This window comes from Macaca thibetana, chromosome 1 (assembly GCF_024542745.1).
Source record: "Macaca thibetana thibetana isolate TM-01 chromosome 1, ASM2454274v1, whole genome shotgun sequence".
Classification (NCBI taxonomy): Eukaryota; Metazoa; Chordata; class Mammalia; order Primates; family Cercopithecidae; genus Macaca; species Macaca thibetana.
Window position 1 is genome coordinate 160,857,882 of NC_065578.1, and position 14,810 is coordinate 160,872,691.

The 14,810-nt window shown below is 41.5% G+C and overlaps 1 protein-coding gene across 3 annotated transcripts; it reads left to right on the forward strand.

The window, feature by feature from the left end:
• Positions 1–1,247: 1,247 nt before the first annotated feature.
• On the forward strand, positions 1,248–14,773 carry UBE2T (ubiquitin conjugating enzyme E2 T). Of its 3 annotated transcripts, XM_050764563.1 has the most exons (8): positions 1,248–1,311; positions 7,662–7,834; positions 8,422–8,491; positions 9,918–10,023; positions 10,138–10,236; positions 10,379–10,462; positions 11,181–11,350; positions 14,013–14,773. In XM_050764563.1, exons 2-7 carry the CDS (start codon positions 7,726–7,728, stop codon positions 11,304–11,306), a joined length of 594 nt encoding a protein of 197 aa, XP_050620520.1. In that variant the 5' UTR covers positions 1,248–1,311; positions 7,662–7,725; the 3' UTR covers positions 11,307–11,350; positions 14,013–14,773. The 3 variants fall into 3 exon arrangements, with proteins under 3 accessions (XP_050620520.1, XP_050620510.1, XP_050620531.1); XM_050764553.1 differs by lacking the exon at positions 14,013–14,773 and having other exon boundaries at positions 11,181–11,485; XM_050764574.1 differs by lacking the exon at positions 14,013–14,773 and having other exon boundaries at positions 1,269–1,311; positions 7,662–7,838; positions 11,181–11,485.
• Positions 14,774–14,810: the final 37 nt, after the last annotated feature.

The following is a 14,810-nucleotide window of genomic DNA, read 5'->3' on the forward strand; positions in this document are numbered from 1 at the left end:
GATTATTACTCCGTTACCAATAATAGTAATAAACAGTATAATAGTAATAATAATAAATTACTATTAGTATTATCATCATTATTCCAAAGCTACATAGTGAGCTGAGAGCAGTCAGATGAGGGTTGGCTTTTTGTTCGTTTGTTTTTCCACCCACAGCATTCCCAAAGGCTAGTCAAGTTCCAGCCACATCCTTTAGGTTAAGTCAGGTCTGTGCCATCTTTCAGCGCTCATGAAGCATTGGCCTCTTGCAGAGGCAGCTCTGAGAAGTTAAGGTTGGCTTAACCATAAACAGGTTCTTCCTTGTTCAGTACCATGCATCTAGCGTTGGAAGACGGTTTAAAAGTCATCTATTCCAGCTGGGCACAGTGGCTCACGCCTGTAATCCCAGAACTTTGGGAGGCTGAGGCGGGTGGATCACCTGAGGTCAGGAGTTCAAGACCAGCCTGGCCAACACGGTGAAACCCCGTCTCTACTAAAAATACAAAAATTAGCTGGGCGTGGTGGCGGGTGGCTGTAATCCCAGCTACTCGGGAGGCTGAGGCAGAAGAATCGCTTGAACCCGGGAGGCAGAGGTTGCAGTGAGCTGAGATTGCTCCATTGCACTCCAGCCTGGGTGACAGAGCAAGACTCTGTCTCAAAAAAAAAAAAAAAAAAAAAAAAAAAAAAAAGTCATCTATTCCAAACTGCCACCCAGTACAAGGATCCTTTCTGCACTATCCCTGACAAGTGATAACCTAACTTCCACTTGAACATTTCCAGTGATGAAGGAATTCACTACCCCCTACGTTTACCTATTTTGTTCTTCAGAGTTCTAATTGATAGAATGCTTTATTTAGCTAAGTTCTGCATCTCTTAGACTTTCATCCGTTGTCCTTAAATGTGTCCTCTGAAGTAGTAAAATCTCCCATGTGAAAAATACTTAAAGGAAGACAGCTATCACGTATTCTCTTTTCCAGATTAAATATTTCTGGTTCCTTTCATTTTTCTTGCTAAGAAACGATTTCCAGCTCCTTCCTTGGTCTGACAGAGCCGACTTCGTAACCGAACTTGGACCCCCGGATGTCTTCTCAGGGTTGAGCGCAGCGGGTAAGACGCTGAATGGCTGCGCGCGGTGCGCGCTCTCATTTGAATGCGTGAGCGTTCAGAGCGCTGGCCAATAGAGAGGAGCGGTGGCTGCGCTTCTTTCCCGGGGGTTACTGTGGGCCAATCACAATCTTCTCCAGACAGGGGGCGGAGCTACGCCAACCGTCGCGCAGGCGCTGGTACCAAGTTGGTCCGCCGGTTGCCGCGTTGTGAGGGGTGTCCGCGCAGGTAAGTAAGGAGAGTATTCCGGTTCCTGATCTGAAAGAACGTACACCGGAGGAGGTCACTGAGTCTTGGGGGGAAGGAGTCCTGTGTCCGCCCAACATGGGAGTTTTCGTCTCCTCTGAAAGGAGAGCCTCAGAAAAGCCACCGTTGAGCGGAGGGTCTCACAGTATCTTTGCATGAAATCGTGGTCAGAGCTCCCCCTAGCCGTCCTCCTGCCACGGCGGGGAGAAATTTGCCACTAGAAAGGACGTAACAGCCCAGTACTTGCTGCGGGTTGTGCACTGGCTGTTCTTTTGCCTTCTTCAGCATCTGGTCCAAACCCACGTTTCGTTCATTAATTACCCAAATTTACTGCAGACTTGATACAAAAAAAAAAAGACTAGGGACCTGCCGTCAAGGAATTCCCCCTAAGGAGAAGAAACTATCAGATGAATTAGAACACGATGCAAATAGATGTGGACTCACAGAGGGTGACGTTGAAAAGGTGTGAGGGGTGGGGATGCATTACTGGAGAATGAGTTGTGATTTAATATGTACTTATCTAAAGGTGTGAAAGAATAATACTTTTATGAGCAGCAGGAATAGGGCAGTGTGGCTGAAGCACGAGTTTGTGGAAAGTAGATACTGGATATAAGGCGGAATATAAGGGTTAGATTGTAAAGAACCTTTATACCTTGAAAAATAGGCAGTTATTCGTGGCATTTAAGCCACAGAATGGCATATGCCAATTTTGGTTAATATAGTGAGGCGGGAGTCTGATTGATTCCTTGGGAGAAATTGCCTTGCTTGTTCTAATCCTTTTACCATGGCTTTCCACTGTTCTCGTTTTATATAAAGGTACACTTTATACTTGTGATATTTTAATGTACAGTCAGCCCTCAGTATCCATGAGGGATGGTTCCAGGACATCCTGCGGATCCCAAATCCACCAAAGGTCAAGTCCCAGATATAAAATGGTGTAGTATTTGCATGTAACCTATGCATGTCCTCCCATATACTTTAAGAGATGGGGATCTCCTTTGTTGCGCAGACTGTTTTTTCTTGTTTTTTTTTGTTTTTTTGGTTTTTTTTCCCAGAAAGAGTCTCGCTCTGCCACCCAGGCTGGAGTGCGGTGGCACGATCTTGGCTCACTGCAACCTCCGCCTTCTGGGTTGAAGCTATTTTCCTGCCTCAGCCTCCCAAGTAGCTGGGATTACGGGCATGCACCACCACACCCTGCTAATTTTTGTATTTTTAATAGAGACAGGGTTTCCTCATGTTGGCCAGGCTGGTCTCAAACTCCTGACCTCAAGTCACCCACCCACCTTGGCCTCCCAAAGTGCTAGGATTACAGGTGTGAGCCACCATGCCTGTCCAGTTTTGTTTTGTTTTTGAGACAGTGTCTTGCTTTGTTGCCCAGGTTGGAGTGCAGTGGCGCGATCTCAGCTCGCTGCAACCTCCACCTCCCGAGTTCAAGCCTTTCTCCTGCCTCAGCCTCCTGAATAGCTGGGATTACAGGCACCCACCACCGCAGCTGGCTGATTTTTGTATTTTTAGTAAAGAGGGTATTTCCCTATGTTGGCCAGGCTGGTCTCGAACTCCTGACCTCAAGTGATCCACCTGCCTCGGCCTCCCAAAGTGCTGGGATTGCAGGCATGAGCCACTGCACCAGGACGCACAGGCTGGTCTTGAACCTCTGCATGTCCTCCCATATACTTTATTTATTTTAGAGATGGGGTTCTCCTTTGTTGCACAGGCTGGTCTTGAACCCCTGGCCTCAAGTGATCCTTCTGCCTTGGTCTCCCAAATTGCTGCAATTACAGGTGTGAGCCACCATGTCCAGCCTCGCCCCCATACACTTTGAATTATTTCTTGATTACTTATAATACCTAATAAAATGCTAAGTAAATTGTTGTTACACTGTATTGTTTAGGGAATAATGACAAGAAAAAATGTATAGTACATGTTTGGACGAGTTTTGTTTTTTTGTTTTTTTGCTTTTTTGTTTTTTGAGACAGAGTCCTAATCTATCGTCCAGGATAGGGTGCAGTGGCATGATCTCGAAGTACAAAACGCTTTCAGCAAAAAATCTTTATTTTTAAGAAAAAAGTATTTTTTCTCATTTTCTGTTTCTGTCATAAATTTTTATTCTTTCCAGTGGAACCAAAACTTGAACTTCCTTATGGTTGATACATGCCCAGCAAGACTGATCAAAGAAAAGATGGCACAGATAAACAGTGTTAGAAATGAAAATGGAAACATAACTATAGATAACTACAAAGATTAAAAAGATAAGGCATTACACAAATACATGTAAAGTTGCATGTAATAGATAAATTTGTGGAAAAATTTAACTTGCCAAATTGATGCAAGAATAAATAACTTGAATAATATTTAAATAAATTGGATTTGTAGTTTAACATTTTCTCAAAATGAAAACACCAGGACCAGATAGAGTTATTCCAGACAACCTAGTAACAAATTATCTCTTGGACTAATCCACAATATGTATTTAAAAAAAAAAAGGAGGCAATGCTCCCTAACTCATTTTAGGAGGCTACAATAACCTTGATACCTAATAAAGACAAAATTAGAAAGGACAGTTATAGGCCAGTCTTATTGATTAGCATAGTGTTAAAAGTTTTCCCTTTAAGGTTAGAAATCTGACAAGAATGCCAACTATCAGCTTTTCTTTCTTTTTTTTTTTTTTTTGCTGTTGTTGAGACAGTCTCACTCTGCCACCAGGCTGGAGTGCAGTGGCACAATCATGGCTCACTGCAGCCTCCATCTCTCCAGGCTCAGGTCATCCTCCCACCTCAGCCTCCTGAGTAGCTGGGATTATGCCAGCATGTCTGGCCTAGCTATCAGCTTTTGTTTTCAACATTGTACTGGAAGTTACTGCCAGAATAGAAGGCAGGAAAAGAATTAGAAAGGAAGAAATAAACTGATTATATGTGGATGACATGATTGTCAGTGTGGAATTACCATTCCCAGACCGCTCCCCACCCCAAATAGATTCATCATTACCATTACTAAGGCTTTGGTTAAAAATCAATTAGATTGACTGGGCGAGGTGGTTCACGCCTGTAATCCCAGCAGTTTGAGAGGCTGAGGCGGGTGGATCACCTGAGTTTGAGAGTTCGAGACCAGCCTCACCAACATGGAGAAACCCTGTCTTTACTAAAAAAATACAATATTAGCCAGGCCTGGTGGCACATGCCTGTAATCCCAGCTACTCAGGAGGTTGAGGCAGGAGAATCACTTGAACCGGGGAGGTGCAGGCTGTGGTGAGCCAAGAGCACACCATTGCACTCCAACCTGGGCAACAGGAGTGAAACTCCATCTCAAAAAAATTTAAAAATCAATTAGATTTACATGTATCAGTAAGAAATGGGTAGTAAGTAGTGTTTTTGAAAAGATAGCAAAAATATAAAGTACTTAGAAATCAGTCTGACAAAAGTTAGGTAAAGCTTTGTAGAGAAAATTATAAAACCTTTGGAAAGCATCAAAAAAAGACTGAAACAGCGTGCTCATGGATCTTAGGATTCAGTATCATAAAGATGTCAGTTATCTCCAAATTGATCTATAGCATCAATAAAATTACAATCCAAATCACAGAACCCTGTTATGATTTGGATTGTAATTTCATATATACATATTTATGTATATATTTATGGACTTATGAACAGATTGTCAAATCTATGTGGAAGAGCAAAGAGTCAAGAATAAGTCATTCCTGAATAAAAAGTGGATAAGCTACAGTAAAACATCACATTGTACACCTTAAATATATACAATTGTATTTGCCAGTTATATACCTCAGTAAAGCTGGGGAAAAAATTAAATAATAATAAATGAATAAGCTATAGTAAATCAAACAGTGGAGTATTGTCTCAGAAATAATCCACTTGACCGATAGAACAAATTCAAGAGTCCCAAAACAAATCCACACATATAGAAATTTAATTTATAGTAATATCAGCAGGAAAAGGATGGACATTCAGTAAATGGTGTTAGAACAATTGACTATTCATATGAAGAAAAACTTTAAATTAGGCCCCCCCTCACTCACTATGCATAAAATTCAATTCCTAGTGAATTCAATATTTAAATTTGAAAAGCAAAATTATAAAATATTTGAAGACTATGTAGGAATATCCCTACATTTGGGGGTAAGGAAAAATTTAATACACAAAGTATAAATGTAAAGGAAGAGATTTTAAGATTGATTATGTTAAGAGTATGTGTTCGGCCGGGCGTGGTGGCTCAAGCCTGTAATCCCAGCACTTTGGGAGGCCGAGATGGGCGGATCACGAGGTCAGGAGATCGAGACTACCCTGGCTAACACGGTGAAACCCTGTCTCTACTAAAAAATACAAAAAACTAGCCAGGCGAGGTGGCGGGCGCCTGTAGTCCCAGCTACTCGGGAGGCTGAGGCAGGAGAATGGCTTGAACCCAGGAGGCGGAGCTTGCAGTGAGCCGAGATCCGGCCACTGCACTCCAGCCTGGGCGACAGAGTGAGACTCTGTCTCAAAAAAAATTAAATATGTTGTTCATTGAAAGACACCATTTACAACATGGAAAGATAAGCACAAACTGGGGGATATTTGTAACACATATTAAAGGATTGGTGTCAGCTGGGCACGGTGGCTCACACCTGTAATCCCAGCACTTTGGGAGGCCGAGGTGGGTGGATTACGAGGTCAGGAGTTCAAGACCAGCCTGGCCAAGATGGTGAAACCCCATCTCTACTAAAAATACAAAAATTAGCCAGGTGTGATGGCGGGCACCTGTAATCCCAGCCGCTCAGGAGGCTAAGGCAGAGAATTGCTTGAACGCAGGAGGCGGAGGTTGCAGTGAGCTGAGATTGCACCACTGCACTCCAGCCTGGGCAACAGAGCGAGACTCCTTCTCAAAAAAAAAAAAAAAAAAAGATTGGTGTCCTTTGCTTGGTTAATAGTTAGAGGGAGAACTAGAGTTGAGAAGAGTGTTGGGTGAATGTGTGGGTGTTGGTTTTAGGTGAGAGAGATTTTGAGCATATTTGAATATTGAGAGTGAGAAAGATGGAATAATTGATGGACTGGTATCCCTGAAGATTGAGAGAAGGTGGAATCCATAATACATGGAGAGAACCTTGGACATTTAACATTTGTTTGTGCCCGAGAATGTTGACTGTCTTTACCATTCTTGCTCTCACAAAGCATATGTAGACTTCCTCACAACAGCTAATATTTGTCAAGTCCCTTACTATGTCAGGCATGTTAAGGCTACAATAGTAAGCAAAATCAGACCCAGGCCTGGCCTCATGAGTTTATTATTTATCAGTGGAAACACCCATTATTTAAAACCTTTAGTGTTTTTATTTTTTGTAGAACTTTTTGCATTTTTAATTCTTTGTCTTTTCTTTTCTTTTCTTTTTTTTTTTTGAGACGAAGTCTTGCTCTATAGCCCAGGCTGGAGTGCAGTGGCTTGATCTCGGCTCACTGCAACCTCCGCCTCCCAGGTTCACGCCATTCTCCTGCCTCAGCCTCCCAAGTAGCTGGGACTACAGACACCCGCCACCATGCCTGGCTAATTTTTTTGTATTTTTATAGAGACGGGGTTTCACCATGTTAGCCAGAATGGTCTTGATCTCCTGACCTCATGATCCGCCTGCCTTGGTCTCCCAAAGTGCCGGGATTACAGGCATGAGCCACCACGCCCAGCCAACATTTTTAATTCTTTATTTTAAAAACATATTTGCTTGAGTAGATAAACGTTCACCAGAAGGGAATGGAAAAAACTCAGATTCCCTTGTCAGAATAGAGATTAATTAGAGGAATCTTGGCCTGGTGTGGTGGCACACACCTGTACTTCCAGCTACGTAGGCGGCTGAGATGGGAGGATCGCTTGAGCCCAGCAGGTGGAGGTTGCAGTGAGCTGAGATTGTGCCACTGCACTCCAGCCTGGTTGACAGAGCAAGACCCTGCCTCCAAAAAAAAAAAAAACCAGGTGCATTGACTCATGCCTGTAATCCCAGCACTTTGGGAGGCCAAGGCAGGCGGATCACCTGAGGTCAAGGCATTTGAGACCAGCCTGGCCAACATGGCGAAACCCTGTCTCTACTAAAAATACAAAAATTAGCTGGGCATGGTGGCGCACGCCTGTAATCCCAGCTACTCTGGAAGCTGAGGCACGAGAATTGCTCAAACCCAGAAGGTGGAAGTTGCAGTGAGCTGAGGTGGTGTCACTGCCCTCCAGCCTGGGTGACAGAGTGAAACTGTGTCACAAAAAAGAGGACTCTGTCCCCCGCCCTCACTACATTGAAACTGTTTGCTGAAAACTTCATAGTCATTATTGCTGACGATTTTATGGTTGCCTCTTTTCTCCTCCAGTGCATCCCAGCCAGCTCTTAGTGTGGAGCAGTGAACTGTGTGTGGTTCCTTCTACTTGAGGATCATGCAGAGAGCTTCACGTCTGAAGAGAGAGCTGCACATGTTAGCCACAGAGCCACCCCCAGGCATCACATGTTGGCAAGATAAAGACCAAATGGATGATCTGCGAGCTCGTAGGTATCAAATCATGTATATGATGGAAGTCATGACCCTATTGAAGATTGTGCTGAAATAAACTATTTTGTATATTCTTCTGAAGTAAGGAACAGTTATAAGGTCAGAGTGCCCTACCATCTTTCTACCCTAATTTGTTTACATTTATAAAAGGTTTGCTTGACATTTCTTGCTTCTTTGACTTTTTATTATACCTTCTGCTGATTTATAGCCAAGATTTAAAGCAGTGAAGCAGTGTTTAGATCAAAGATAACCATCTCAAATATCTGTGAAGCCAGATGGGAAACATACATGATTAGAATACTGCAGTCCAAACAAAACAAATCTGTAGGTTGTATTTGGTCTTGTGGCCAGCATTTTGCAACTTCTGCTTTAGATTTTCTATATGTCCTTTGACACCATTAACTTTTTGAGTACATTAGCATTGTGGTGTGTTGCATGAGGACTTGTTAAAGTCCTGAGAGAGAATTATTGTCCTAGGCCTAGTTTCTCTATTAGGACCATAGACCTCATTAGCTCCATATGGTGGTAATTCAAATGATCTGATTCCCTTTTAACTTTTTCTTTCTTTCTTTTTTCTTTTAAGAAATATTAGGTGGAGCCAACACACCTTATGAGAAAGGTGTTTTTAAGCTAGAAGTTATCATTCCTGAGAGGTTAGTATGAATCAGCTTCTCAACCTACATAGTAAAGTGCATTTATTGGGAGACAGAGCAATGTAGTAGATAGAGCATAAAGGACTAGGTTTTAATCCTGGCCTTATCATGACTTAATGTGACCTTGACCAAGTTATTTTATCTCTCTGGAGTTCAGTTTCCTTCTCCAGAATAATGGGCCAGATCACATCAAAGACCCCCTCACTTTTTCAATTGTGGTAAAATATACATAACATAATGTTGACCATTTTTAAGTGTACAGTTCAGTGGCATTAAATGCATTCACATAGTTGTGCAACCATCACCAACATCTATCTCCAGAACTTTTCATCCTCCCGAACTGAAACTTCATAGCCATTAAACTCTAACTCCCCATTTCTCCCTGCTCTCAACCCCTGGTAACCACTACTGTGCTTTCTTAATATTAAGCTCCTCCTCACTTTTTCTTTAACATTTATTTTAGGTTCCGGGGTACATGTGCAAGTTTGTTATATAGGTAAACTCATGATGTCACGGGGATTTGTTGTACAGATTATTTCGTCACCCAGGTACTAAGCCTAGTGTCCAGTAGTTTTGCCCTTCTCTGTCCTCCCACCCTCCACCCTCAGGTAGGCCCCAGTGTCTGTTGTTCCCCTCTTTGTGTCCATATGTTCTTATCATTTAGCTCCCACTTATAAATGAGAGCATGTGGTATTTGGCTTTCTGTTCCTGCAAAGACCATGATCTCATTGTTTTTTATGGTTAAGGCCCCTTTTAATTCAAGTCTCCTTTAAGGCTCTCATCAGGTAAGTTACAGTTGTAGTTTTGTACAGAACTGAGAAGGGAAGAAATGACTGTATAACAGTTGAAACATAGGTATGTAATCACTAGGTCAGATCCTGGCCAAACTTGTTAAAGTCTTGAGAGAATAGCTTAATAATCATGTGGTGCATCAGTTCTAAAAATAGACTGGGAACTTTGCAAGGTCTGTGTCTCACAAAAGATACATAATAACCAAATGCAATGTATAAATTGTAATTGAGTACTGTTTTGAAAAATCCAGCTATAAAAAACAAAAGGAGAACAATTGAAATCTGAACAGTAAATGATATTAGGGAATTCGTTCTTAAATTTTTCATAGGGGTAATAGTATTGCATTTATATGGGAGAATGTTCTTATTCTTAGAAGATATGCTCTAGTATTTAAAAGGTAAAGTGGCTTGAATCCAGGTGGTAGATATACAGGTGTTTTCAGTACTGTTATTTCAAACTGATTTATTGTAAATTTTCATAATGAAAATTTAGGAGGAAAGAAAGTTTTCCTCCCAAAGGCTGGCTCCCTGACATTTCTATAATACTAACATTATTATGACCAAGAAACTATTTTAAATGTATTTAGAAGCAAAATTATATAATGAAAATTACCTGTTGTCTTATTCTTTCATAGGTACCCATTTGAACCTCCTCAGATCCGATTTCTCACTCCAATTTATCATCCAAACATTGATTCTGCTGGAAGGATTTGTCTGGATGTTCTCAAATTGCCACCAAAAGTGAGTTGTGGGTAAATGGTTGACTCTACAGCATTCTGTTTTCTTCATCTATTAAACTTGAATTAGAGTGTCACATTATAATATAAAAGCAACTGTTTATCTGTTTGTGTATAGGGTGCTTGGAGACCATCCCTCAACATCGCAACTGTGTTGACCTCTATTCAGCTGCTCATGTCAGAACCCAACCCTGATGACCCGCTCATGGCTGACATAGTAAATATCCCCATTTTCCTCTGCAACATATATCCTACCTTGTCTATACTGCTAACTCTCCCTGTGTGAGGATAGCTGCAGCAGCTCTAACTGACCACTGCAAATCATTTTTTTCTCCATTAACTCTTTGATTTCATCTCAGTCCTCAGAATTTAAATATAATAAGCCAGTCTTCCTCAAGAATGCCAGACAGTGGACAGAGAAGCATGCAAGACAGAAACAAAAGGTATGATGTTTGCTACTATTGTTAGTTAATTCAGTATATATAGTATAAAGTATATATGTATAAATAATGTTTTTTAGATTTGCCAAATTTGTACTGAACTCTAGAATGCCTGATCTTTTTCTCCTATTGCAACCTTCTAAATAATCATTCAGCAAAATAGCCTAATAGCTCAACCAACAGTAGATGTTTCATAACAGTTGTCATCTATTGGCAACACTAGAGGGCAGGCAGCATCTGGTTAATTTTTTTTTTATATTACAGATAGCAAGGATAGCGGGGTGGTGTCTCAGATTCTTTTTTTCTAAGTTGTCCTTTTAACACTGAGAAGAATCTATATTTGCAGGGACTAGTTGCAGAGATAGGGGGAAACTTATGGGACCATTCGTGGAAGAAGGTTGAAGGAAAAACTTCAGGTTGATAGAATTTCCTCATTTAGCAAAATGCAAATTACAGGAACATGGAAGTTAACACATGATAGTTCTTGCTGAGTTATACCATCTTTCAGATTGAGTTAAATAGCAGTTGTGTTACTTGTAAAAAGAAATAAAAATTTTAAAAAATTGAGAAAGATGTTTTTGAGAGAATATCGTATGCACAATGCTGTATATAAATCTTGCAGCAAAGAAGTACATGGAAATAATATTACAGAGGTTCATTTTTCTCCATCCTGGCATTTGTGTGAACCTTACTGTATTTCACCCTGTCTCCTCCCTTTTAGGTTGATGAGGAAGAGATGCTTGATAATATACCAGAGGCTGGCGACTCCAAAGTACACAACTCAACACAGAAAAGGAAGGCCAGTAAGCTAGTAGGCGTAGAAAAGAAATTTCATCCTGATATTTAGGGGACTTGTCCTGGTTCATCTTAGTTAATGTGTTCTTTGCGAAGGTGATCTAAGTTGCCTACCTTGAATTTTTTTAAAAAATATATTTGATGACATAATTTTTGTGTAGTTTATTTATCTTGTACATATGTATTTTGAAATCTTTTAAACCTGAAAAATAAATAGTCATTTATTGTTGAGTATGTGTTTATCCTGAATGTGTGTCTGGGAGTAAACTGGCCAGAGAGGTATATAATCAGAACGTTAAAATATTTGGAATTGTTGTCCTTTAGTTTGCCAACTTCCCAGCACCGCTAGGGACTCTGAATGTTTGACACAGATGTAAAATAGCTGTAGAATTGAATTCAATTGAAGCTGTAGAAACAATTCAATTACCCTTAACGCTTTCAGGGATGATAGCTTTTCTGAGGTCTTAAAATAATGTGGTAAGAAGATAATAGATCCTTTTGCAAATTTATTTTTTTGCAGCTTTCACTTTTTGTGATTTATATAGCTGACCAGAATTCTGTGATAAAACTTTCATTTGTTCAACAAATACTTATTGAACACCTACTATGTGCCAGGTATTATGCTAGTGTTTGAGAATGAAATGGTGAGAAAATTGGATGTGAGATTAACCAAATACTCATAAAAATGTAAGTAGGGATTTCCTCTCTTCAGCATCATTTTATGGCAAGTACCACTCTGGACAATTTGGTGTCAAACTTGAATTCCCTACTCATGATTTTGTAATACACTTGACTTATCTTTATAATTCTATTTAAATGACAGAGATAACAGATTTGAGCAGAAATCAGCTGAAATAGGAGGAGATCACCCAGGCCAAGCTAAGACTTTGAGGAATGTTTTTTTTTTTTTTTGAGACGGAGCCTCGCTCTGTCTCCCAGGCTGGAGTGCAATGACGCGATCTCCGCTCACTGCAACCTCCGCCTCCCAGGTTCAAGCGATTCTCCTGCCTCTCCTCCTGAGTAGCTGGGAATACAGACGCGCACCACCACACACAGCTAATTTTTGCATTTTTAGTAGAGATGGGGTTTCACCATGTTGGCCAGGCTGGTCTCAAACTCCTGACCTCATGATCCACCCGCCTTGGCCTCCCAAAGTGCTGGGATTACAGGCATGAGCCACCATGCCCGGCCTTGAGGAATGTATTATAGATACTGGACTTGCCTAGGCAGATGACTGAAGACTATAATGCCCTTGTCCATATCACAGTGTAGCAATGATGATTTTTTACCTAGGCTAGGCACCATGCATGTAAAATGCATCTCTGAATAGGCATCTTTCATTCTTCTACCAATGAATTACCTTGTACTCTTTACTGAGCAGCAGCCTGCCATACTGCTTATGTGGTGGTTGGACTCATGCAAAGAAAAGAAGTATGAATTTATATAATCCATTAATGACAGGTCATGGCAGAAGCTAAAAACATAAATTTCTAACGTCTACAGTATTTTTGAACCCACTTTTCAAAATCAGTTACTGGTCTTTTTTTAAAGCCCAGGAATTAATTCTATTCCAGGCTTGTTTCCTATGCTTATGCATACTTAAGTCAGGTTTGGAGTTCCTAGATACCATTAGTATATCAATTAGGATACTTACAGTTGTGAGTGAAATTCAGCTCACACTGGCGATAATGAAAGAAGTTCATCGCCTTACTAAATAGAAAGTCCAGGGCTAAAGTGAACATCTGGGTTGGTGAATTCAAAGGCTCAACATTATCATCAAGATCTTGGTCTCTTTCCATCTGCCATCCATAGTATCAGCTTTCTCTTAGGCTGTTTGTTCCCTAAGTTTCTTCCCCTCCTAGGATGACTATCAGCAGCAGTTGGGGTTATGTACTTTCTATCCAGCCAGGCCAGGAGGCTCTACTTTCCATGAAACAAAAGTCCCTGTGGACCGCCCTGAAAGCAATCACTGTTGCCAGGGAAATGCCATGTGCTGATTGCTCTGGGCTAAACCCAGATAAGAAGTGAGAGATGGACTTAGGGAGTAGTTGTAGGAAAAGAGCACCTCCTGTAGGACAAAACCCCTTACACTTCTATCACCATGTCTGGTCAGCTCTACCAGCTACTTTTCCCTACCGCTACTTACAACACTAGTTCAGCTGCCATCATCTCTCACCTGCACTTTAGCCATAACCTTCTATCTTGTTTCCTTGCCCCCATTCTTGACCTTTGACACTCCATGCTCTTCACAGCAGCAAGAATAATCTTTTGACAATGTAAGTTGGATGTGGCTTCATTCCTCCAAGTGGCTTCATCTTGCAATTAAAAGCCTAGTCTCCTTCCCTGACCCGTAAGACCCCGCATGATCTGACCCCTGCTTGCCTTATCTGTCCATCCTCATTGCATACCCTCAAACCCCTAATACCTTACATTCCTCCATCCACACAGTCCTTTCAATGTCTTGAACACACCTAGCTCATTCCTACCTCAGGGATTTCACATATGCTATTTTCTCTGCCTCCTACATTCCCCAGGATAGTCTCAGCTTGAATGTAGCTGCATCAGAAAGTCGTTTTCTATCCCATCTAAAGGAGCCCTAGATCCTCAGGTACTCTCTGGTCCATAACCTATTACCCTAATTAATTTTCTTTATAGCACTTGTACTTATCTGGAAATGTGTTCATTTTCTAATGTGTATATTGTCTCACTCTAAGCGCTGGGGATATAGTGGCTACAAGGAACTTCTCTCTAATCACAGGAAACACCAGAGCCAAAAGCTATTAGAAGTCATCCAACTATTTCTCTGCCTGAAGTACCGAGGACTGGACTAGAGAACAGAAGTGACTTGCCTGAGGATTTAAAAGCCCAGCTCCCTACTCCCAGCTCAGGGAAGGATGGGAAAAGGCTAAAAGCATGGACTTAAGTCAAGGAGACCCAGTTTCAGCTCTGGCAGTGCTGCTTACAAGTTGTGTGACCTTAGCTTTCTACTCATTCCTATTTTTTCAGGTTTTGCCTCTGCAAAAGGGATGATGATGATGCTGCTGCTTAAGACTCATGAGGTTGTTGTGAGGATTGAATGAGATAATGCATGTAAAGCAGCCAGTACAGGGACTGGCATGGTGCTGACATTTATTGAGTGCTTAGCAAGGGCACTGGGGGATGGAGACCAACCATAGGTGGGTCTTAAGGAGCTGCCCTGCCCACTGCCAACTTGCCAATCTGCTCTGTTCCTAGGATAAGCAAGCTGAGCTGTTTCTCAATTCCAAACCCCTAATTAAAGAGAGATGACATCCATGACTGATCATATAAACATTGCAGATTCCAAGTTCCCCTCTCCTGCTGCCCCCAACCCCCCTCTCCACCTCTCCCCAAAAGCTATCTAAATAAGAACAGATTTTACCACCCACTTTGTGGGCAGACTCAGCTGAGGCTGGAACTAGCTATTTATCCTTCGGCTGCTGCGGGAATTCAACACATACAAATAAAGCTCCTTTTCCAGCCAAGTGTGTATTTTTCCATCAGCATGTGGCCCCCCTGCTCAGGTTGTCTTGTTTAG

What these genes read in the sequence shown, in the direction of transcription:
- UBE2T (XM_050764563.1), top strand. Translation starts at nt 7,726, where the DNA reads ATGCAGAGAGCTTCACGTCTGAAGAGAGAGCTGCACATGTTAGCCACA. An exon ending in TTCTCAAATTGCCACCAAAA is followed by an intron (nt 10,024 to 10,137) that starts GTGAGTTGTGGG and finishes GTTTGTGTATAG; the next exon opens with GGTGCTTGGAGACCATCCCT. An exon ending in ACCCGCTCATGGCTGACATA is followed by an intron (nt 10,237 to 10,378) that starts GTAAATATCCCC and finishes ATTTCATCTCAG; the next exon opens with TCCTCAGAATTTAAATATAA.